This window comes from Cephus cinctus, unplaced genomic scaffold, assembly GCF_000341935.2.
Source record: "Cephus cinctus unplaced genomic scaffold, Ccin1 Ccin1_scaffold0299, whole genome shotgun sequence".
NCBI lineage: Eukaryota > Metazoa > Arthropoda > Insecta > Hymenoptera > Cephidae > Cephus > Cephus cinctus.
Window position 1 is genome coordinate 94,713 of NW_014333002.1, and position 23,348 is coordinate 118,060.

Sequence of the window (23,348 nt, forward strand, 5' to 3'; positions counted from 1 at the left end):
GGGGGGGGGGGGGGGGGGGGGGGGGGGGGGGGGGGGGGGGCTGGAGGGAAAAACAGATTACCAGGGCAGTGACGAGAGTTCAGGCCGAACCGTGAACTCTTGACAAGAGTATAGTTGTTTGCAGGAGTGAAAAAAAAAAATGAAATTTATCGTGATACTTGCCGATTCAAAAATTCGTAGTTTTTTTTCTTCGTTCGACTTATTACCTAGATATAACGTAATCGATAAGAATTACATTGCGATGCTTCACTTGACTTTGCGCTCCATTTCCTATACGAGCTGGTACCAATCTGCCTTGGTTTAATATATATGTATATATATGTTTCCGTGGTATCGAGTATACTATATTCTATCAATTTTGCATTCCGGCCTTTCGACCCCGTGTCGAAGTTCAGCGAGAAGCCGCAACCTTTCCAGGAACCTTCTCCATCCACTAAACCACCAATAGTGCGAACTATGGGTGAATGAAAATTCGATTGATGCGTTCGCGGAGACGCCGACGCGTTTCCGCAACCTCGTGTTGATGTCGTTATGGGTCACCGGTGTCTCGAGGCGATAACTCCCCGACTAGCATAAACAGACTGTACCCAGACTCCTGTTTACAGATGATCGTTCTCCAAAGACATCTGGACCGCTTTGTTCTTCCCCTCTAGGTTTGCTTGTATCCTTGCTGCTAATTAATTTACAAAGCGTATCCTCGATTTTGGTCTTTGCCGCATGAACAAAATATTGATCACGAAGCAAAGCGTATTTGATTATTTACTTAGTTAGGGGCAGTAATTCGTTTGGAATGAAAGTAAAAGATATTTCGCAATATATTTTCTACGTAAAGTTATCTGCCGAGACAAGTTAATGTTAGATGTACACGGGGTGGACTGATTAGGAAGGTGTCATGGTCTGTTGAAGTGGTAGGTACTAATCATCCTCGGATGTCATCTGCTGCGTAGTCAGTGGCGTAGACTGTGTAACGTTTTGAAGTGTAAATTCGTAGTCGAGGCTATAATGAATTTATCTGGGAGTATCGCGATAACGATTATCGTTTAGGATTTATATGGTGGATATATTATTATCAATCTTTTATCAATCTTTCATTACATCTCGGGTAAAGACCGCGTATAGACAGCGATGTGACTCCTATCGGAGCTACGCGAATTAATGGGATAGCAATAATAAGAAAAACAAAAAAAAATAAAAACAACATACGACGTACTATTTAGACCCCCCGCAGGGACTGTTAGCTTTGCCGATTAGAACTCTGCGTCCAGCTGGGCTGCTGATGGCTGCTGACGTACAAAGAGTCTTTGACGTATTTGAGAGAAAGAGAACGAACAGGAGGAAAGGAACCCACACGGTCCCGTAAGCATCAGCAATGAACTTGACACGAAGTGCAGGACCAGACTGCAGTCGGACCCAGAGAGTAGCTGACCGGTTTTGGTTGTCGGAGTCGCAAAATTTCAAGGGTCCCAAGGTCCCACAGCAAACGCAAGGTAACAGCTCGTACAGGACCCATCGATAAATCTGTTAGCAGTTATTCCTTACGGGCTTCGAGCCTGTGTATATACTTTTATTACGTCATACATGCCGACTGTCTCAGCCAATATAGGGCCAGGTTAACCTCGTCGTCCTCACGCGTTACCGACTTCCTATAAAACTTTATATCCTATAGGACGCAGTGCCGACTAAAGTCGGAGATCGGCTGGCAGCTGATGTCTTACGTGAAAGCGAGATTCCCGAGGACCCGGGTAGGACCGACGCCGACACAAATAGATTCCTTCTATGTGGCGTCTCGATAGATGCCGCGACGTATACCGTCACTATTACAGATACCGAGTATTCGTGTGGCCACATCGGTACGCCCTGGCTATACCAGCCTGGAGGAACAGATAGGTCAGCTTGGCGCCACCAGGCCGAGGCGAGTGAAGGCCGGTTGCTCGCTCTTGTCTGCTCTTTCTTCTCCACTTCATTCCTTCACTTCACTTGCTCCTCACTCCGCTTCACCTACATTCGAATACAGCATTTCTACTCGCTGCTGATCTTGGTACCACTCGTTGCTGCCACTGGCGATACTGTCGCTCCTGTTAAACGCTACCACTAACACGGACTTGGCTCAGACTTCTAGTCAGTCATCCAGTCATTCAGTCGAACTCTCCTCTGGCGCCCGAATCAAAATAAATAATAGGTGTCTCGGTAGCTTTTCTTTTTTTTTTTTTTCACCTGTTGCACAACTATGCCCTCACTTCCTTCTTAGTGCACGTTCTTACTGCCTCTTTTGGATTTAGCTTTCATATTTATCGGCTTTGACCTTTTTTTTTTTTTAAGAGATTTTATTAGGCTTTGTAGTTCGTAATTACGGACGCGGTTCAATTATGTTGGCTGATCGACACAGAAAGCATAGGTACTTGAAAGACATAAAAATTTGTAGCATCGCGTTTAGTTCATCCGATAAGCCGGTTAACTTGCTTTGTGTACCGGTCGACCATCGCCAATTTCCTTGTGCGACGTCAGTGGTTCACCATTGCGTTTTACCATGCGCGAGTTTTCTTTTGTTTTTGCTTTTGACAGCTCAAAGCAACTGCGGCACTTCCGGTCTGATGTATTCAGATATAAATGTTGATTACTTCGGGCCACCGGAGGGGCCCAGTCTCTACAGGGCTTTCTTTTTCGGATTTAGAAAATTCCCGTCGGTTCGTTTAACCCGTCCATACAATTTCCTCCTTTTGTACAGCGTATGAATCAATTTTATGAATTCACACGAACACAAGATCTAAATACGTCCGTCTCAGGCGGCATTCTTAGAATCGGCTTTGCATCTTACAAGATTCGGGATGATTCATTTCATTCATCGAAAACTCGAAGCCAACGCGAAACCAGTGCGATTAGCAATTTCTGATAGTCGGTAAATAATAAGAATAATAATATCCTTAGATACCACACAACACATCAGTACAGGAAATGTTACCAACAGTATCGCAGCTAACGATAAATGCATTACTCCACGTGTCGCGGATATCATTAAACTTTTTTAATGAGGCGCGACGAGATAAATCACATATATTATGTATTAAACCCGACGCTGATTTGATTGGATATCAATCAGATGTCTCGCGGATTACCTGTCGTCCTCCTCGATATCAAAAATTTTTCCAATCGCAAATCTCTAATCGTTTATTCACGAGACCAGGAGGAACAATATAACCATTCTAAATGACTACGTTACTCTAATGATATCATTAAGGACGTCGTTGTTATTATAGGAAGTCGTGATACCTCATTTAATCAATTAAATGATACATAAATCCAATGTCTACTGCGCACCGTCTTTTTACTGTACTGACAATAAGTCTGGTATGGCTGCAAGTATCTATATACCCACGTGACTATATCTTTATCTGTCCGACCGTACTTGTCGTCATATGTGCATGAACATATATATATATATATATCTGCCCATGTAGATGCCTAAATGATTCTAACGTAACGTAATTCGTCTATCTCCATTCCTATGTATAAGGGAGCTCAGCGACGACGTTGCGGTCGGTACGGGTGACGTTATGTGGTTTTCCTTTGATGTGCAATATCCGTTGACGGCCACACGCATGCATGATACAGTGTATAATACTCGCGTAGGGGAATAATCATGTTTGCATATGTGAACAGTTCTAGATAATACGCGTATACGTGTCCATATCCATAACGTTCAAGATCAGAACGAAGCCTTGCGTTTGATTGTCGTTCACTTTTTATTCGTTTCCTTTCCGTCCAAGTGAATTCTTCTGGCGCATTGCGTGGGTACGGTCGATCGTGTAAAGAATTTTGTAACGCGCGAGAGGGAGAGAGACGGAAAGAAAAAATTGTGGGAAAAGTACAGGATCCACCTTTTGCTAGGATAAGTGGATTTTCAATGAGGATTCTGGGTGGGTTTTCTGGATGGGCGCCAAGTGTCGCTCGGGACACTCAATGTTTTTGTGAACGGCTCTTAGCTTTTTTGACGGACAATCCGCGGGGGATTACGAGCGAGCGAGAGAGAACGAGACAATGGGTATTTGGTATAAAAAGAAATTGACTGCTTCTGGGATGGGTAGAGTATAGCCCTTTTTTTTTTCGTTTTAAATATTTACCCGATTTCTCTCGTGTTCCATCCTATTTTGTTACTGGTATATTTTTTCTCTCTCTCTCTCTCTCTCTCTCTCTCTCTCACTTTCTCTCGCTCCCTTCCCCTCGCTACACGTAATATGCAAAATGCTCCATTGCCACGGGTATTCATTCAATGCTGAACCCGTGGAAAAACACGACATGAATATACCGGTAAATTTCCTATCTGGCTGACGGAGTCCGGCAAAAAGCTCCATGCTAATTCGTTACCATTAAAATCCTCCGTCTGCTTCACGGATGAGCGGTGCTCGCTCATTTAACGTCAGGCTGCGATTCCCGATTTCCCTTTGTCACGATTGCATCTCATGATCGAAACGTCCGTATTTGTTCTCCTTGGATTCTATGTGGGCTATACGGGAGATAAGGATTGTTATTAATACGAGGTTTTACTTGCCCGTCGCTCGCAATACGTGAAGGAGGGAAATATATTTTGATCTTGGTAAAAATATATATATATATATACATCTCTTGGGTTTCTGTACTTTGGTACTTTTACGTTTACGCGGAATTACTCGCAAAGGGGATCAATTCCATAATGGGAACTCCATCTTTATGAAAAGGATCCTAGCACGGTATATATACTGGCAATAATTCTTGTCATTCTTAGAAGTCCGTATCTATTGTGAACTTTAGCGTGGAGTATGTATGTGTATCTTCATACGTACGCCTATGTATATCGCAAGGGTTAAGTACGTGGGTAGGCGAATCCGATGGCCAGGGTGCTTCACCTAGTCGTTTCGTTTGCACACGCTGCAATTTTAATGGACTTGGTTTGTGAGCTGAATGCCGATTGCGTCTTTACATGAATTACTAATGGTCGTACAGTGCGCGCACGTACGCGGTAAACTTAATGCGTCCCGTGAACAATTTACACGGTTGGCCCCCTTACTGTATTTTAATTTCTATACAGACGCGCGTACGTGCTCGTCTTCTGTTTTGAAGTCCTGCGAAGTAGCTATTTTATTATAATTGACCTACCGCACTTGTATGCTCGATCTTCTTTTACTCTTGCACTAATACGAATACGAGTTTTGTTTACATTCGCTGGCCTTTTTCGAATTTCCAATGCCCGCTCTTTGGCCGTGTGGAAATTCTGTTTCACTGTGGCAGTGTCCCTGGGTTTAGTTAATTTGCCCCACAGGATCTGGGACAACGGCCGATTCAATCTGGGAGCACCGTGCTGTATATAGGTATTGGCATATGAATATACGTGTAGCACATGTCGTAAAGGTATATGGAATTATGAAAATTTGTATAGAATTAATCCGTCTCTAATTACGAATAATCCAGTACAGTTGCTTCAGGATACATTGAAATCGGCCTAGGCGCACGGTAACGTGCTTTCGCGCGTATGTGGGTATGAATATGTATATGGTGGTTATAGGTCACGCGAGATACGATGGAATTCCTGTGGGAGGAGGTTGTTTGCTACGTAACTTCCTCGCAATTTCGAGTAATTGCACGAACGTCGTTTTACTAATTACTGTTTTCATCGTATATAGATAGAGTCAATGTCGCATTTACCATTAATGATCGGTACGTGGGGTATTGTAATAAAATTCTAATACGACACAATAAAGGATTTGCGCATGCGTGCGGAATGTTCAATTCTTTCGCGGGCTATAACGGACGTCAAGTGGGACATAAAATTCGGCTATAAATTGACGGGAAAGTTGCGCCATTATCTTCGGAAATGAATGATCGTCCTCGTGCCGACCCTTGTCTCACCGGCACCTCTTTCAACCCAGAATTCTCTTATTAAGAAACAGGAAACCCTTTGTCTCAAGTTATTTGTAACTCGGTAGGGGTGGCAGCTTCTGACAATAATTACTACAGTCAGTCGAGCAGGCACCTCTGTAAAATAATAATACGTATTTTTCTGGAATTTTTTTATAAAATTCAAAAAAAAAGCTGCATTATTATAAAACCAAGGATATCCGATGTCCGCGTTTACCGTTGACCACCTCCGTCGCTGACGAGGAGGCTGCGAAAGCTTACCGTGAATCATCTCGGCCTCCCAACGATGAACTTCCGGCTCGATGAACCGGAAGTTCGAAAGGGACGCGTGCAGGGAAACTCTGTACCGTCGTACGTACGGTTATCCGTAGACGAAGTCCGATAGAGCCTCTTCAGTATGTTGGGTGAGGGATCGGGCTTCGTGACGGGTGCTCGTCGTGCTTTGACAGTGTAATTAACATATCGTGGATTTAATTGGAGCAGTTGAAAAAAATTAATTAAATTACGGAATCATTAAAATTCGCCTTTATTCACGAGCAGGAGTGGCAGAGGGAAAAATTCGTCCGGAATCTTCTGTCTTATTCGATTGCGCAACAAACGTAACACGTGCACTTTTATGCATTCGCAATAGTCGTGACGTATGCGCAAGTGTCACGTGACGCATGTCAGTGCATTTTCAAGGATCCGAATAGCTCGTGTTTAATTAATTGGACGGGACTCGCTGGAAAAAGAAATTTAATTAAACCTGTCGTGCAGTGTTACGCGTCACTCTGCATACGAGAGTTGTCCTGCTTTTTGCTACTGTACCAACCCGCTGCGGCATCTAATGCTGCACTTTTAGTATTTGGTTTAGTGCGCGTACGCGTGCATTAAAAGGTGCATTAACATTAATGCACCGCAGGAGGAATCCATTATGGTGTAGCTAGAGTTCTACGAGCGATGTTGATTTGATTAACTGGAAATTCAATTATTTATGGACACCAACGACTGCGTTGATTACCATTCATCAAGCTCAAAGGTCAATCGATCAGCTGATCGATTTCATTGTAGCAAATGGAGTTTTCTTGTTGGTACCAGTGCCGATAGTGTGATAAATGAAAATCGGATAAAGTCTGGTCCAACGTATCAGGTTTTCATACTGAGACGTGATATCGTCCTTACTGTTAACTTCGAGTCTTTTTGCCCGGTCTGTCGCAACGCCGAAGAATGAAGAGTTACGATCGGCCCCGTCACCTCGGCGATCCTGGACGCTTTTCCTCCGGAAACTGGAACGTGAAGCATCCCCGAGAGAAAGGCCAGTGATATACGTCCTATCAATATGGATTAATAAAACTGTAAAAGCCTTTAGAGAGTTGGTCGAGTTTGTATCCTAGATAAATTATTCCTATTGTGTCACTGGGACCTGGTGCGTTTCAGGATTCTTTAGGAAGGTCAAGAGCCGTCTTCTAGCTGCACAAAAAGAAGCGTATTAAGCTTGCGACTTGGCAGTTCTTGCGTTTCTAGCGAATCCTTTCAAAGTTCTGCCCTGGCCTCAGGGGATGAACACCTTCCTTTTGGACCGTCGTATTTACCCCTCAGGGTCTGGTGCAGTTTGTGCGTTTATCTTGCACTGTTTTACTAGATTTTTTTTTTTAATTTTTACAGGCCTGCATTTGCGGAGCATCGAGGAGCCGAGGATGACGGCGGAGACGGCAGCTCCGTGTGTGCAGGGTGTGCAAGGAGTGCAGAGCGTCCAGGGTGTGATGGCTGGTCAGATGACGTTACAGCAGTCACAGGATGCCAAATCTGGTGGTTATTATTCATCTACTTCGGCGGTTTACGATCCGGAGTATGCAAGGATGGAGGCCTGGCTGGACGAGCATCCTGACTTTGTTAACGATTACTTTCTCAGGTAAATTAAATGCCACGCGTTGCTGCTGATTAAATGTATTGTCGTTGGGTTAGGAGAGCGTTTTCAGTATTGGCAACAGTATTATTCGATAGACTCATTTCCTTGATTATATTTAATTGGTCTTGGTAATCGAATAGCTGAAGAGCTCATTTATATTAAGATCTGTCAGCTAACATCCCCATTCAGCTAATAGCAATAATTAATGGTAATAATTCAAAAGGTTGTTCTCGTTATGGAGCTTGGTGGACGTATCTGAATTGCCAAGGATACTTTGAATAGCAATGGGAATTTCAAGCGATAATAATCCATTTGACGTTGAGAATTATTCGTAGTAATTAAAAGCCTATTAGAAACTGACAAATTATTATGGATTCGAGTAATACAACGGTATTATATTTTCTTATTAGGAAAGTCACGAGACAAACTGTGGACATGTGGTTGGTATCTCACGCGACACCAACCTCATCCACCGGAAGCTGCTTGGAACTGGCAAGTCCAACCCATGCGGGAGGTACGTCGTCCTCGGGCAGAGGAGGTTCCGGTGGTTCAGGTGCCACAACTCCAGTTCGAAAGATATCAGCACATGAATTCGAACGTGGTGGTCTCCTTAAACCAATCGTAAACACCATCGACGGTACGCCGACCTTCCTCAGCGTATGTCCTGGCGATTCGGGACAACCTGGAGGACAACAAGTAGGTGCAGGTAATGCTGGACGTCCTCAGAGAAGATCCAGACACGAGCTCAGGCATCTGGACGAGAAGGATCTGATATTTGAATTGGTAATTCTTTTTAATCGGATGAAAGAACTGCTGGCCATCGTTGTTAATTATGTGGCTGAGGGGAAAAAAAAAATTTATAAATAAAAAATCTTATTCAGGTAAAGGATATCTGCAACGAGCTGGACGTCAGGTCCCTCTGCCATAAGATTCTGCAGAACGTCAGCACCCTCCTTCACGCGGACAGAGGTTCCTTGTTCCTGGTCCAGGGTGAACGCGGTGGCGGCTGTATGCCATCTTCGCACAACCACGTGGAAGACAGTTCCGGAAATGGAAGTAGCAGTCCCACGTCGAGTATAAGATATCAGAATAATTACTCCAACTCGAGGAGCAGGTGTCTCGTGTCAAAGCTCTTTGACGTCTGCTCGAGGTCGACCTTACTCGAGATGGAGAAGAAGGAGGAGATCAAAATTCCATGGGGCACTGGGATAGTCGGCTATGTTGCTGAGAGTGGGGAACCCGTCAACATACCGGATGCGTACAAGGCAAGATAGCCTTACTATGACACTAGTAGTAACCTCGACCTTAATTGTTAACCAAGTAGATTCATTGTCATTGACACTTTCAGTGTCATTGTACTTTATATACTATGTTCATGTCATTCTAAATATATGAATCATAGAATGCTACGCATTCTTGTTGTTCGCATTCTCTGATAACCATCTGCATCTTTCAATGAATCTAATGTCAGGATGACCTTTGCTGGGTTATGACTGACACTCCTATCACTGGGGATTCTCTACTCTCTCCAGGAAGTCAGGGAGAGAGTACGAGGACCTTTTAATGGTATCGATTAAACTTGCAGAAGAAGGACAGAAGGCATGATTTTCTGTGGTCTGTGTGTTAGTCATATTGCACTCATGTGAAATCCTATTGAATTTGCGCTTTGTGTAACGTAGAAAGTGATCTCTAATGTCTCTCGAAGCGCTTGGAAATTTACTAAGTTATAACATGACTAAGATAAACGGTATTGTCCTATTTATAAACATTTTATGATTTGATCGTTACTTTTGATTTGGACTGCTCTGCATGCAGACATCATGGAATTCTCTGCCGTCTGACATATTTTTCATTATCTATCATTGAACGTAATTGGAAGTCGACCATTGAAAATAATTGATTGTAATTGTTATCAAAAATCTGGGTTATATTCGATCTTTTAAACCGGATGCGGTTATCCAGACTGTTCTATATTTTAGTGTCTCGTGAAAATGTTTTAAAGATTTCTTATTCCAGTTTTTATTTGTCGTTGTAATGTATTATATTTTATAACCCTCTTTGTAGAAAGATTTTTTATTCACTCTGAAACTTCCGAGTGAATAATATACTCTTTGCAAAGCACTCTATGAATTTAAAAAAAAAAAAAAAACGTCGATGGTAGACATTCCGAAATTAGAACTTCAAACATCTATCGTCCTGAGGGTAATGTTCAAGTAATTGAGAACGTGTTCGTCCCCGTAGGTAGGGTCTCCGAATTCTTAAGCTTTAGTCACTAAAATTTTACACTCCTTCGGAAGCCTCTCTGAATAGTCGTCGCGTAATTAAATGTACAGTCCCAACAAACCGCTTCTATCTGTTTTCTCGGCTATTTCTCAGACAAAGCGTCAACCCTCAAACCCAAGAATCATCTCTTATTATGCGTGACATTCAGAGCTTTTACGTTTCTCAATATCCGTCAAAGGATTATACAGCGAGGAACTTCCAAGTGTAGTTTAAGTTTTCATTCAATCTTCCGAAGACAAATTATTTATCAGGGATCTTGCGGAACAATCGGAACTCTTAGGACCATTTTCAATTCTCTTCTCTATCAGCTGACTACATCCGTCTGGATTTAACACAGGGTTTAAGAACGAGTTTAAATTCGGCAAGCTTTTACTCTAAAATCGAGATTTATTTCTATTTATTTGTCTCATTCACTTTGTAATGTATTCCATCTAGCCATAAATAATTTATCGATAATTTTCAAAATATTCAAATAGCTATGCTTATTTATTATTTCAGGATGCCAGATTCAATAGGCAAATCGACGCTCTGACCGGATATAGAACCAGAGCTCTTCTTTGCATGCCCATAAAGGATTGCAGTGGTGACGTCGTTGGGGTTGCTCAGGTCATCAATAAATTAGGGGGTGAAGCTCAATTCACGGCTCAAGACGAGAAGATCTTCGCTGGGTACCTCCAGTTCTGCGGTATAGGACTGAGAAATGCTCAACTGTATGAGAAGAGTCAATTGGAAGTGAAGAGAAATCAGGTAAATCTTCATTAATTATAACTATAGAAACACAATGACTATTAAATCTTATAAAATGTATGTCTGCTGTGGAGGAGTATCAATTTGATCAGCTACCTAAGAGGATTTTAGATTTTTTTGTGGCTCTCTTTTATACGTTAATATAGTTAGACTTTATTTATTTAATTTACTTCTTTTCTTTTGATTGTAGGTTTTATTGGATCTGGCCAGGATGATCTTCGAGGAGCAAAGTACTATTGAGCACATGGTACTCAGAATCCTTACTCATACTCAGTCTCTCATTCAGTGTCAACGTGTTCAGGTAATTGGATCAAATATTTATTTGGAGTTGTACTCTGTTGCTACTCTGCTATTGAAACTATATGTATTGCCATATATACATATATGTTGCTTAGAGCTTTTTTCGTACTACTGATACTGTACTGCAGTAATACTGATGATTTACTTGATTAAAGGTATTGCTGGTTCACAAAGCATCCAAGGGAAGTTTTTCGCGCGTCTTTGATTTCGAGGCGAATGACCTCGCCGAAGACACGGATTCCCGCACTAGGTGAATAAAGTTTGTAATTGCCAACTGTATTTTTATTAATGTTCGGTCTTGAACGATTTAATTAATTACGACACTGATAATTAACACAATGGATTGGCTTTGTATTTCAGTCCGTTCGAGAGCAGATTTCCTATTAATGTTGGAATCACCGGTTATGTGGCTACAACGGGTGAGGTAAGTATATGGGTGAATTGTTCACGATTAAAAAATCAAGAGTTGATTTAATTAGAAATGTTAATAAGAATTATTAAATTTATTCATTATTCTCATAGACGGTCAATATCCCCAATGCCTACGACGATCCGAGATTCGATGCATCCGTCGATGATGGGACAGGTTTCCGTCACAGGACGATCCTCTGTATGCCCATTAAGAATTCTTCAGGTCAGATCATCGGGGTCATTCAACTGGTCAATAAGTTCAACGACCTCGCGTTCACGAAGAACGACGAAAATTTCGTGGAGGCCTTTGCTATATTCTGCGGCATGGGCATTCATAATACGCATATGTGAGTTATTGAGAGTAGTCCAATGATGGTCTTTCTAATCCTTTTTATTCTTACAACGGTCACATTACAGGTACGAGAAGGCTGTGATTGCTATGGCTAAGCAAAGCGTTACTTTGGAAGTACTAAGTTACCACGCGTCCGCCTCTCTCGAGGATGCTCAAAGATTGAGGGTAAATTTTTCGATTTTTTTATCGCGTAATAAAAGTGCCTATATTTTTGGTGTGATTATAAATAACAATACAGTTCGTTGAATTTTAATGGTAATCGTCGCTTCCGTTGTGTACGTCCTAGCAGGGCTTAAGGGTGCCGTCCAGTGCCCACTTTCAGCTACATGACTTCAAGTTTGACGACATCCATATGGAGGATGACGAAACCCTTACCGCCTGTTTACGTATGTTCCTGGATCTTGACTTTGTCGAGCGTTTCCATATCGACTACGATGTCCTGTGTCGATGGTTACTCAGCGTCAAGAAGAATTACCGTAACGTCACCTACCACAATTGGCGACACGCATTTAATGTAGGTCAGATGATGTTCGCCATTTTGACCGTGAGTATTTCAAGTCTTTTAATCATTTGGTAATCTGGCAAATTCAATTTAGTTTTATTATTAATGTCTTTCAAGGCCACTCAATGGTGGAAGATCTTCGGCGAGATAGAATGTCTGGCACTGATGATCGCCTGTCTCTGTCACGATTTGGATCATCGTGGTACAAATAATTCCTTTCAAATAAAGTGAGTCATTATCTATTTTTTGACTTAGCACTTAACGTAAGTTTCATCGGTCATTTCTAACTTCCTTTTGCAATTTTTACAGAGCCTCGTCACCTTTGGCACAACTTTATTCCACTTCTACAATGGAACATCATCACTTTGATCAGTGCTTAATGATTCTAAGTAGCCAGGGTAATCAGATCCTTTCGAATCTCTCGCCAGAGGAATACTCCCGGGTGGTTAAAGTCCTGGAGGAAGCTATCCTCTCTACCGACCTAGCCGTTTACTTCCGGAAGCGCGGTGCCTTTCTGTCCTTAGCACGTGCAGGAAGTTACAATTGGGCGTACAGCGATCATCGTGATCTTCTTCGTGGTATGCTAATGACAGTTTGCGACCTGGCGGCTATCACAAAGCCCTGGGAGGTGGAGAAACGTGTCGCCGAGCTGGTTAGCAGTGAATTCTTTGAGCAGGGCGACATCGAAAGGCGGACTCTCAATATAACGCCAATCGTTAGTACCTTATCTGAACCTTCGTATCCATTACTAGCTTGTCTGCAAGAACTACAAAAATTGTTTAATCCTTCAGGATATAATGAACAGAGAGAAGGAGGATCAGTTACCAATGATGCAGGTCGGTTTCATTGATTCCATTTGCCTTCCCATATACGAGGTGAGTCAAAAGATTGTAATGTTTAATGTATTTCTACATCTATGAAAAAATCATAACACTCGATTTGTGTCTTGCAATTCAGGCTTTTGCCATTCTCTCCGACAAGCTCGAGCCTCTGGTACAGGGTGTAATAATGAACAAGGAACACTGGCTGGCGATCGCAGAAGCACAAGAAGGTACTACAGAGAACTGCACGAATCACGACAGGTCGTCAGAAGCGGGATCGGATAACGAGGAAGCCAGTGAACAGGCGGACCAATAGTAGTTACCGAAAATCCTATAAAGAGGACGCGTACGATTTATGAGAGTCATACTATGGTCAATTTCTTAATGACTTTACGTCTTTATATTTTAGACCAAAATCCTGGTGACTCTTTAACCTGCACATTGTATTTTCTTTATGGGAGACGGCTTGGTGGATCAGTTTGCGGAGTCTCTCGTTGCGTATAGGGTTTGAAACACATAGTGAAAGAGAGGACGAGGCGTCACGATGTCCATGGGAATAAATTGACGACACAAAGACTCGAAAGTCAGTGCGTCCATTGCGATGCACTGTGATAGATAGTATTCAAAAAGGGCTATGATACCTTATAATTTAACGGTTTAGCCAATCATCACCAGACTTAAGTATCTTATTTAATAAGTTTCCAAGTGTGCACTTGTGTCCGGACTGGACTGTACTATCCGCCATTGCCTATTGACCACGTATAGAAGTATGGTCAAGCAGATACGGACGTGTTGCGTGATTTCAACCAAATTCTTAAAATAGCACTAAAAATAATGTGGTAAGATCTCTTACGATTTTACTGGGAGATTTTTAGAAGAGAGGATTTTAAGAAATTATAAGAACTGCTATTAAAGCCCTCACTCTCATCAGTCAAGTAGTGTTGGCCATCACTGTGATTGTTTGGTAATGCGAGAAATTATTTGGAAGACACGTGGCGTATGTAGCATGCGTTCGTGATATCATGATGAAGATGAGATGCAAAATTAGAGATACATGGGAAAAAAGATTAAAAAATTATATATATATATATATTATAAAAAAAAGAAGAATTTTACGAAGATGATGATGATTAAGAATAGAAGCTCTCTCTGACACGGTGCTCTGTTTAGTATGTAATTATTATTGCAATTCTACGATCGGGCACCGATTTATATTTATTAAATGACTTTTTATCGATAAGGTTTTAACGATAGCGTAATTAAAAGTAACGACGTGCATCATTAGTCTTAAGGGAATATGGGCGATCTCCAACGGTTTTCTTGCAACCCTACGTATTAAGAGAGACGGAAGATAAGAATGAAAATTCGCATGTTTCAAACTTTTCGAAAAATTGACTTTCATTTTAAATCACGTCGAATGTCAAAAATCATTAGGACTTTAAATTACACGAACACTGTGTAATTCATAACCTAAGAACCGAAGAACTTCTGGTACCAGGATATTTATTATCAAGTAATAACGTGACGTTATACTTTTGGGATAACGTCAAAGAATATTAATGTTTCACGTATTTCCATATTAAGAGAAAAACAAAACTATACAAAACTAAACAAAAGCATCCCCACTCCGAAATGCTACTTTTGTACCTGATTGTATTGTATGCCCCTGCAGCAAACCGTTGGACGCGATAACTGTACGAATTTAAAAATCTTATAAACTTGATACGTCAATGATAAAGACGATGAGAATAATGAAGAATAATGGAAGCAAGAAATTTATTAAAAAGGAAAAAAAAAGAATTTTCTAATGACGACGATTAAAGGAACCAATAATCAGAGTGTGGGACGATGCTGAATATTAATCATGCCGTAAGAGGGATCGTTCTCTATCGATATACAATTAAACAGGTGTTTTACGGGCACAGCTAAGACGTACGCGCAAAGATGTTTATTTTTAACTATACGATATATGTAATTAGGTAATGTATTCGTATACCAAAGTGTATATTTATATCGGATTGTAGCGTCGAAATGTCGACGGCCATGTTTTTTCTCCCGGGTTCACTGACACACACGACACACAGAGTGACACAAATCTAGTACCCACTGTCAATATATATATATATATGTATAACGCGTGCTAATTCGTTAGGCGATTAAGGACAGACACGTGCATGCGCCATAGCGAATTGCACCTTCATATTCTTTTTACCCCTAATCCGCAAATGTTTATTTTCTATCTTGTTCCGTCCCTATTTTTTCGTCCAACAACTCCCTTTCTACATCCCCTCATTCAGTGTTTTGTAGAAATGATTTTTAATATTATTCAAACAAATTTTCTTTTTTCCTTCATTTCTTTCCCCTCAAACAGTCATACACACATCCCATTCGCACGTTATATATAGAGGTACATATGTGTATTTATCGCAACCCAGAACATTAGGGTTATAAATGTATTTAGGTTTGTCAAGGGTTGAGGATCGAAGTTTGATAAAATGGGAGATAATTAAAGGGAGAGGGACATATCGCACAAAGTGACTTTACTCTTTCTATTTTATTTATTTTTTATTTTTTTTTGTTAACTCGTCGTAGATGGTGAATATGACGTTTCCATCGGTTCGTCATTAAACAGATAAATAAATAAATAATGGAGCGATCAAGGAGCAAATGATTGCCCGAATTTCATCGGGTAAATTGGGAATGTGGGATAATTAAATGCGATAAGTTTCGCAGTGCGCATGCGCGTACACAAAGTGTCGTGTGCTCGTTACTTATTATATAGTTCGTGTCTTCTATGTTCCTTTACTGTTAAAACGTCTTGATTCTGTTTTTTTTTTACATATGTATATATAAACACATATACACATATTATTGCTATTATAAATAACCATTCAAACTGATAGCCATGCCCGATCAGGTGGTAATTATAACAATGACAGAGTAATAGCGTCAGTCTTTTTTGTTCTCTGTACAGCTCCCGAACTCCTTTCTTTTTTTCTTGTAAATTATTAATCGAGATAACGTACGCTGATTTATTGTTAAAATTAACTATAGCACCGAGAGTTATATTATTATATGAACAATATCTAATATATTAAAGCGAGACTAAATTATGTGATATTCTCTCAGAGTTCGTTATTAACCTCCGTCATGTACGATCTCCTTGTCACTCATCTAAAATATCCATTTTGTTTCTCATATAGGAAAGTATCCCCACGAATACAGGTCAATCGCAGAAGAACCGCCAAGTTGCAGTGCAATATTCAGAAAAAGTAAGCATTGCATTTGTCATACTGTTTATAGATCCTAAACATCATCAGTTTGTTTCATGTTACTGCCTGTGACTTTAGGCTTTGAGTAATTGGACTCAAGATATTCGAAAAAGCTTGATGTAGCTGGTACGTTAAGCCAATACGTTTTTAATGAAGCGTGTTGTTTAAAAGTATTACTCATATACAGGGTGCCCCAGAATAAAAAGTTATGGAGTAGACCATCAGGTAGAAGAGGAAAATCTTAAACGAAAAGTCCTGAACTATTTTTTGTACCAAATTCTTCTCTTAGAGTTATAAACAATTGAAGCTAGGCAATCAACGCGCATGCGTATCCACTGAATATTCCAGAACGCGGAAAGTGGGGAGTAAGGGCTCATTCAGACCGAAAGCAGCGGGAAGCGAGAAGCGAGCAGCAAGCAGCTTGAAACTTTAGAATAGAGTGGTGACTCTCTTCAACGTACGTACGCATAGGCATATTGTGATTGGTCGTGATGTTAAATTGTAACAAAGGAGACATGCATGTAACATACAACGAGGCTATACCACGGGCTATACACATTTCGTCTGATGGCGATTTCAAAATTTATTTCCAACATGAACTATGACGTGAAGTAGGGTTGCCATCATCTTTTTGGTATGTCGTTACTACGGAAAGTTGAATGTTGATAAACTTTCCAAAATCGCAGTCCAAGCATTGGAATCTATTTAGTGATGAAGTCATGTTTTAAGAAAAATTATGTATTATTATTTTCAATGTAGTATACTTGACTCTACATACGTAATTAAGGTAAATAACTTATTTCTTAATGCTTTCATACGATTACGTAATATAAAAATGCAGAAAATGTAGTTTTGCGGCCAAAAATCCGCTGCTTTCTGTCTGAATGAGCCCTAAGGGAATGTTCAGCGGGTGCAGCCGTGCGTTGATTGGCTAGCCTTAATTGCTTATAACTTTAAGAGAAAAACTCGGTAAAAAATGGATTACGACTTTTTGTTCCAGATTTTAGTCGTCTACTTGATGGTGTACTCCATATCTTTATATTCTGGGATACCTTGTATACATTTGAGATACACTCAAAATGAAGGGTGATTGTTTTATGCTTTGCCACCTAGCGGATATAAGTTCAACGACGGGATTTGTAATTCGCAGTACGATCGAATTTTAAACATCTCACAGACATCGCAGAATTGATATTAATTGCAGTTGCAGTGCGTTATATTTGCCGGTTTGGCGTTACACATCTTTTATTTTTATAGTAAATTTTTTGTAATTTCGCAATGTAAATAAATTTTCAAACAACCCACCGACGTTGCAGGATTGTTATAAATTGAAATTCCTCTGCGAAGGGCTTATTCTAATCGAGTCTTACGTTTTTTTTTTTTTCGTCTTACAGATATGGCGACTCCATAAAGTGTAGCTTTTTCGAATGTCGCGGATATCCCAGCGAGGTCACAGGTATACTGGGATGGAATAAAAAAGACAATTTTATAAATTGCGACATAAGTCGTAAGGATATTTTGAATAATATTATTAAGAATGTCAACAAGTATATACAAAATCCAAAAAAAAATGGCGGTATATGTATGAATATAATAGTATAAACATTTAACAGAATTCTGCATAGAATCGTACATAAGCATCCTTCACAGATACCAATGTACAAGAAACTTAACACTGTAGACAGAGGGATGTAGAATTCCAACTGTATGTACAAGTTAACTGTGCAAAGGGACTTTGTTAGGAACAGTGTCACGAAACTTTCTCACGATACAAACAACCGTCCGCGTGTAAACTATTTGCATATGGTACATCGTAAATTCTGAAAAACGATCTAATCTCTTTCAAAATTAATGGACTCAAAATCAGTGTTGCATATCATTCACCGTGTTATGATTCATTCCAGTTTACGAAATGATACTGAATATTGATATACCATAAATAAAATGAATAAAAACTTAATAGGAAAAAATAGATTATTTTAATTATTTATCTCGAAAGTAAAAAGCGTTTTTGTCGAAATGAAGTTTTAAAAACACTCTTTTCGTTTTACAATACTTCTGTATATACCGTGTGTTCGTTTGAAAACGTTTTTGTTAAATATCTCTAAACCAATGTATTGTCGAAAAAAATGTTTAAGAGAAAAATTGTTTGATTTTGGGGGAAAAGTAAGGTAATGCAATTCTTATGATCTTGGATGGCGATGCTAAAGTCACAATAAAATCACACTTGAACTACTACTTGAACTACACTAAAATCACGATTGAACAATCGCCAGTGTCTGGCGTTTAATTAGAATTATTCAAACATACCGCGGAAAGTTAGAAGTGTGAGTGTATAATTATTCAAACATATTTGAATAATTGTAATTCCGCATCCGGCATTGTTTAACACGTAAGGCTCAGATCTCATGATAAGTTTTATTTGGAAAAGCTTGACACTACCAATTTTCTTCATATTTGCATCATGATCATTTATTAAGAATAAATTATTTTTCGTTTATCGTTTATTAAAAAATCATAAATAAAAATTTTTTTATCATGCTATGAAGTAAACTTAAACCATTACCTATCGTATATTTCACTAGAGAATGAATAGTATTTATCTCCTGTTTAGCACGATGAACGAAGCATTACATGTAATCAACATTGAAGATTGTTGTCGCACTTTCACGCCTTTATTTAATTTAGGAAATATCATTGTCAAGCGAGCACTCGTGAGACACGCAACCTGAACGAACGTTGTGTTCAATCATACAAGTCTATCCGGACGATGTCCAGTAGGATGTTTCGATTGAGTTTGTGTTTGATCGTAACTGCCTGCGCACGTCACTGTTCGGTTGGCGCGCTGGCGTTCCAAGATGGCGGCCGGCGCGTATTTTGAATGCTCTCCTTATTTTTCAAACGTCGCTATGAGATGATTTAAAGAAATTTATAGGAGAAGGTCTGATTTATCCTGATTTTCCATCCTCCTCCACTGTGAGAGATCTAGGTATTTTATAAGGAAACATTAGAAGAGTATATTTTCATTTTGAATTTCACAACTACGTCATTGTGAGAGATTGAGGGAAATAATTAAAAAATTAGTACAAGGAAATATTTTGGAAATATTATAAAACTGAATAGTGGTAAAGGTTTTATCCCTATATTGTTGTCTTTGTTCTTATGGCACTAGGGTATCTATCAACAACACCTTACCCTTCCGTTAATCATGACAAAATTCTGTATACTATATATAAGTACGTAGAGGTATGTAGGTCGATCGAATTATCGGGACAACGACATAATATTTATGTAGCAACTTGCATGTTACGTTATGGCATTCGGCCGTGAAGTAATTTGCTAGTCGATTTTACGGGCTGCCAATTGGCATTGATTTACTGGTACGGACTATACTATTATTAATACGGTACATGATATATATATATATATGATGTACTTTTTATATGATATATACGCACACAATTATAAAGATTGGTTCCACTTATTATATAATACATGCCATGTTCTATATGCAGTATTATACCTTACATGCTAAGTCGCATCGAATTGGCCCAGATACATTGGGATTAATCACGATCATCTGGAAGATTGATGTTGTTCGGTTTTATGATTTGGTTTCTCGGATAGGAGGTGATAAAAAATATTAAATCGGCAGTCTAAGGATTGATTGATTGAAAATACTATAATAGATTTAAGAGCGTGTCTGGATTGTAATGTGGATTTAAATATACTCCGTACCTCTTAAATGTTATCTGTAGTTTGAAAGTCTGAATATTTATACGCAATTTTAATTATCAAATCAGATAGCGTGGCTATCTATAGAATTTTTGGAAATTACAAAATAGATACATTTTTTGAAAAATATTAGCCATGGTAACATTCAATTTGGCTTTTATATTAAACATTGATGTATTAACGTTAAGGTTGGTACAAATTATGCATCGCGAATGATATCAAGGATAGTAATAGACTTAGAGATTATTATATTAGCTTGGAGATAAAAGATTGGAAAGGGGAAAACCAATGGTCAGGAAACAGGTGGCTGGCACGATACCAGATAGTTACTTCAGGCGAATTCATGTAGCTTGCAAATGTATATCTACATATATTTGTATATAGATATATCGGTACATATGTAGATATAGAAACAGTCACGGAAGCAGAATGCGTTCGCATTTTTCATTGGAACGATCCAAAGCGTATGTAAAGGGTTATTCAGTCAAAACGGACCGCCTGAATATGGTTTTATCATAACAATCAAACAGGCGCGCTACCTTCGAGTGATACTTTTGGGTTGAATAACACTGTATAGGGTTATTCAGGAGTACTGTGCCGACTGGGGTTGGCCCGTCCATTTGATTTGTATGGTACAGCAAACACTTTGAGAACGTACAATAGTCCTGAACAACCTTGTACACTTGTATGAAGAATTTTAAATATATCAAAGATTATGACAACTGATCACTGTCGATGAGCCATCGGATGATTTGTATGATGATTCAGATGATTTCGTACGACAGATAGTACGAAATTGTTACCAGCATTAACCAGTTTATCATGAGCCTGAGCATGCGTCATCTCGTGAAGTGGAAGTCCGTTCAATCGTATGAGAACATCACCTGGTTGAAGACCGGCTTCATCGGCCAAACTTCCTCGTGCCACCTGGTGGATAAAACGAAAATATATAATCGATAATTTTTCAATAATTTTCAAAAAATTTTTCGATTAATTCGTCACTAGGTACTGACTAAGGATGATTGACCCATAGTTATTGATAGATAAAATTTTAATACAATTCAGTTTAATTATATGTCTTGTTCGATATGAAAAAGCTAGTTTACTTCCATTCGAATAAATCTCAAATCCAATATCTGCCTGGGTGAACCGCAAGATTCGTATTGACGGAAACGAGGACGAGACTAGCATGGACGCTTCGTGTATTATCGGGAAATTTACTTCCGGATGGTGTGTGGCAACAGTGTGCTGAGGACGGAAAATAGAGGTTGAAAAAAGAATAGAGGAAAAAATAAAAGTGTACTGCTATCACGATATTTTCACGAAATGGGCTGGTTGCGTGTTTCTTGAAAAATTTGTTTGTCTCTCTCTTGCATTTTGTGGCTCGGCTACTGCTGATGAGAATGGGCACGTGACCTTGGGTCGATATAAAAATTTATAATCTATAGAGATTCGAATAAATATTCATTGTATCATATCTATGTAGATATATTAGAATTTTGTATTTGATTTAGCAGGGTCTAAATTAATTCTTCATTAAGCATCAACGGAACTCGGTCTATACCGATAGGAGAATTTCGTGATAAGAATATCGAAGTGAAATGAATAGCTATGACCGTTCCGGAGTCTATGGGACTTCTTGCCTTGATGGGGATAGTATTTGAGTAACTCGGAATGAGGATTAAGGCAGAGTAAAAGGGTTGATTGGGAGGGAACGTCTATACATTATACGTATAGAATAACAATACGTTTTTGGGTATCTCACCATAAAGCGGCACTCACAATGGTCAGATAATACGTTAAAAAGAAATTCAACCTTTGTTACAAAGTTTGGAGTTCTAAGCTGTTATAATTTAACCAAACGGAAAATTAATTAAGCCCATTGTAATTTCGGGTGCCTACACGGAACAGAATGTATAATTGCGATTAGTAGAATAATGGTCAGTATCTGGATACAATACAATTTCTAAAGACCGAATACTATCCATTGCTCTAGTAATCGCTTCTCAGCGTGTAGACGTGGGTTTCGTGTAGCTTTTTACAGTCTTGAAACAGGGCGTTGAATATACAAAAATTTCAATCCTTCCACCAATTTCCTGGAACTTAGCTTTAGATATATATATATTAGAGCATTAGAAGAACATGAAAGGCAAATATTTGTGCCTGATTAGAATCATTTCTCCCAAAAAACTGTCACTCACCCTGACAACGGTAAGAGGATGCGTGAAATCCAGCCCGCCAGATAAACGAAATCCCCATGGGGTGTTATCGAACTTTGACAATTTAATGTCTACCGCCATTGCGTTAGTAACTTATTAACCGACCTGAGAAAATATTGCCCATATACTAAGATAAATTTATCGTACTTTCTGTTCCCTGAATATAATCGTACTAAGCAAAACTTTATATCCATGCAATAAAGTTTCTCGAAGATTTTTCTATGAAAGTAAAATAAAAAGTTATATTCAATGGTATTTATACGAAGCACGGGAAACTTGAACCTTTTAAACGTAATTAAGGCCACTGAAAATATAATTAAACATAGCTCGAACCAAGAATAGCAAAAATATTAATATACTAGACAAATATATTTTTAATAACGAAAATATATTCTGATCTTATAAAATATATTGTAAATTTGACACTTAAAAAAAAAAAAGTTCGAATCACCACCAGCACACATTATTCCATTTGTTTTATTCACTATAGGAAAATTGATTGAACAAAATTTTTTGCCGGTGTTACTAATCTCAAAAATAAAATTTCTCTATTTAACCAACCAGTGGCAACTGCGACTCTATGCGCCTTTCTGGCGACTGACTGAGATCTATTCGATCGTTGATCGAAGCCTGCAGCATGGAGGATCGCAGAAGCTGTGTACATAAATATACAAAGCAGTGTGAGGAGTCGACTCGAGAAGCTTCAAGACGAAAGCTCACGAAGCTTCGTGCATCTCGACGCTAGAGTACGGACAATTATAGAGCAGCAGTAAGAAGATGAGAGTAGATTTCTCGGGGAAAGTCAAACAGTTCAACTGGAGCAACATGCTATTTCCGATGCAATGGAGTTAATAAGCTTTCGTGTCGTTAAGCTCGAAGAATGGTTCGAGTCGGGGCAAAGCTTTGTTCGATGCCAAAGAGGCAGGAGA

General features: G+C 39.4%; 2 protein-coding genes across 12 annotated transcripts in view; one reads left to right on the top strand and one right to left on the bottom strand.

Annotated features, from left to right (window-relative positions):
• Positions 1–16,313, top strand: part of LOC107266130 (dual 3',5'-cyclic-AMP and -GMP phosphodiesterase 11) — a 73,367-nt gene extending 57,054 nt beyond the window's left edge. For 8 of the 10 annotated variants that reach the window (XM_015736311.2, XM_025083421.1, XM_025083423.1 and 5 more), the window contains 14 exons: positions 7,534–7,780; positions 8,188–8,560; positions 8,659–9,042; positions 10,559–10,807; positions 10,998–11,108; positions 11,263–11,357; positions 11,468–11,531; positions 11,630–11,865; positions 11,936–12,035; positions 12,157–12,414; positions 12,490–12,599; positions 12,682–13,087; positions 13,164–13,247; positions 13,330–16,313. In XM_015736311.2, the coding sequence (XP_015591797.1) occupies positions 7,566–7,780; positions 8,188–8,560; positions 8,659–9,042; positions 10,559–10,807; positions 10,998–11,108; positions 11,263–11,357; positions 11,468–11,531; positions 11,630–11,865; positions 11,936–12,035; positions 12,157–12,414; positions 12,490–12,599; positions 12,682–13,087; positions 13,164–13,247; positions 13,330–13,509 (2,865 nt within the window). In that variant the 5' untranslated portion in view covers positions 7,534–7,565 and the 3' untranslated portion in view covers positions 13,510–16,313. Of the gene's footprint in view, positions 1–7,043; positions 7,184–7,533; positions 7,781–8,187; positions 8,561–8,658; positions 9,043–10,558; positions 10,808–10,997; positions 11,109–11,262; positions 11,358–11,467; positions 11,532–11,629; positions 11,866–11,935; positions 12,036–12,156; positions 12,415–12,489; positions 12,600–12,681; positions 13,088–13,163; positions 13,248–13,329 lie in introns of those variants that run through there. The other 2 variants (XM_015736310.2, XM_015736307.2) reach the window with 2 other exon arrangements.
• Positions 16,314–17,862: 1,549 nt separating this feature from the next.
• LOC107266131 (PDZ and LIM domain protein 3) lies at positions 17,863–23,348 on the bottom strand. 2 transcript variants are annotated; one of them, XM_015736315.2, is made up of 2 exons: positions 22,981–23,348; positions 17,863–21,127 (listed from the first exon to the last, which is right to left on the bottom strand). In XM_015736315.2, exons 1-2 carry the CDS (start codon positions 23,056–23,058, stop codon positions 20,927–20,929), a joined length of 279 nt encoding a protein of 92 aa, XP_015591801.1. In that variant the 5' UTR covers positions 23,059–23,348; the 3' UTR covers positions 17,863–20,926. The 2 variants fall into 2 exon arrangements, with proteins under 2 accessions (XP_015591801.1, XP_015591799.1); XM_015736313.2 differs by lacking the exon at positions 22,981–23,348 and adding an exon at positions 22,402–22,963.

Bases quoted from the DNA above. Each gene is read 5' to 3' on its own strand.
- LOC107266131 (XM_015736313.2), bottom strand. From the start codon at position 22,500: ATGGCGGTAGACATTAAATTGTCAAAGTTCGATAACACCCCATGGGGA. The intron at 21,128-22,401 runs GTGAGTGACAGT...TTTATCCACCAG, and splicing joins ATCCTCTTACCGTTGTCAGG to GTGGCACGAGGAAGTTTGGC.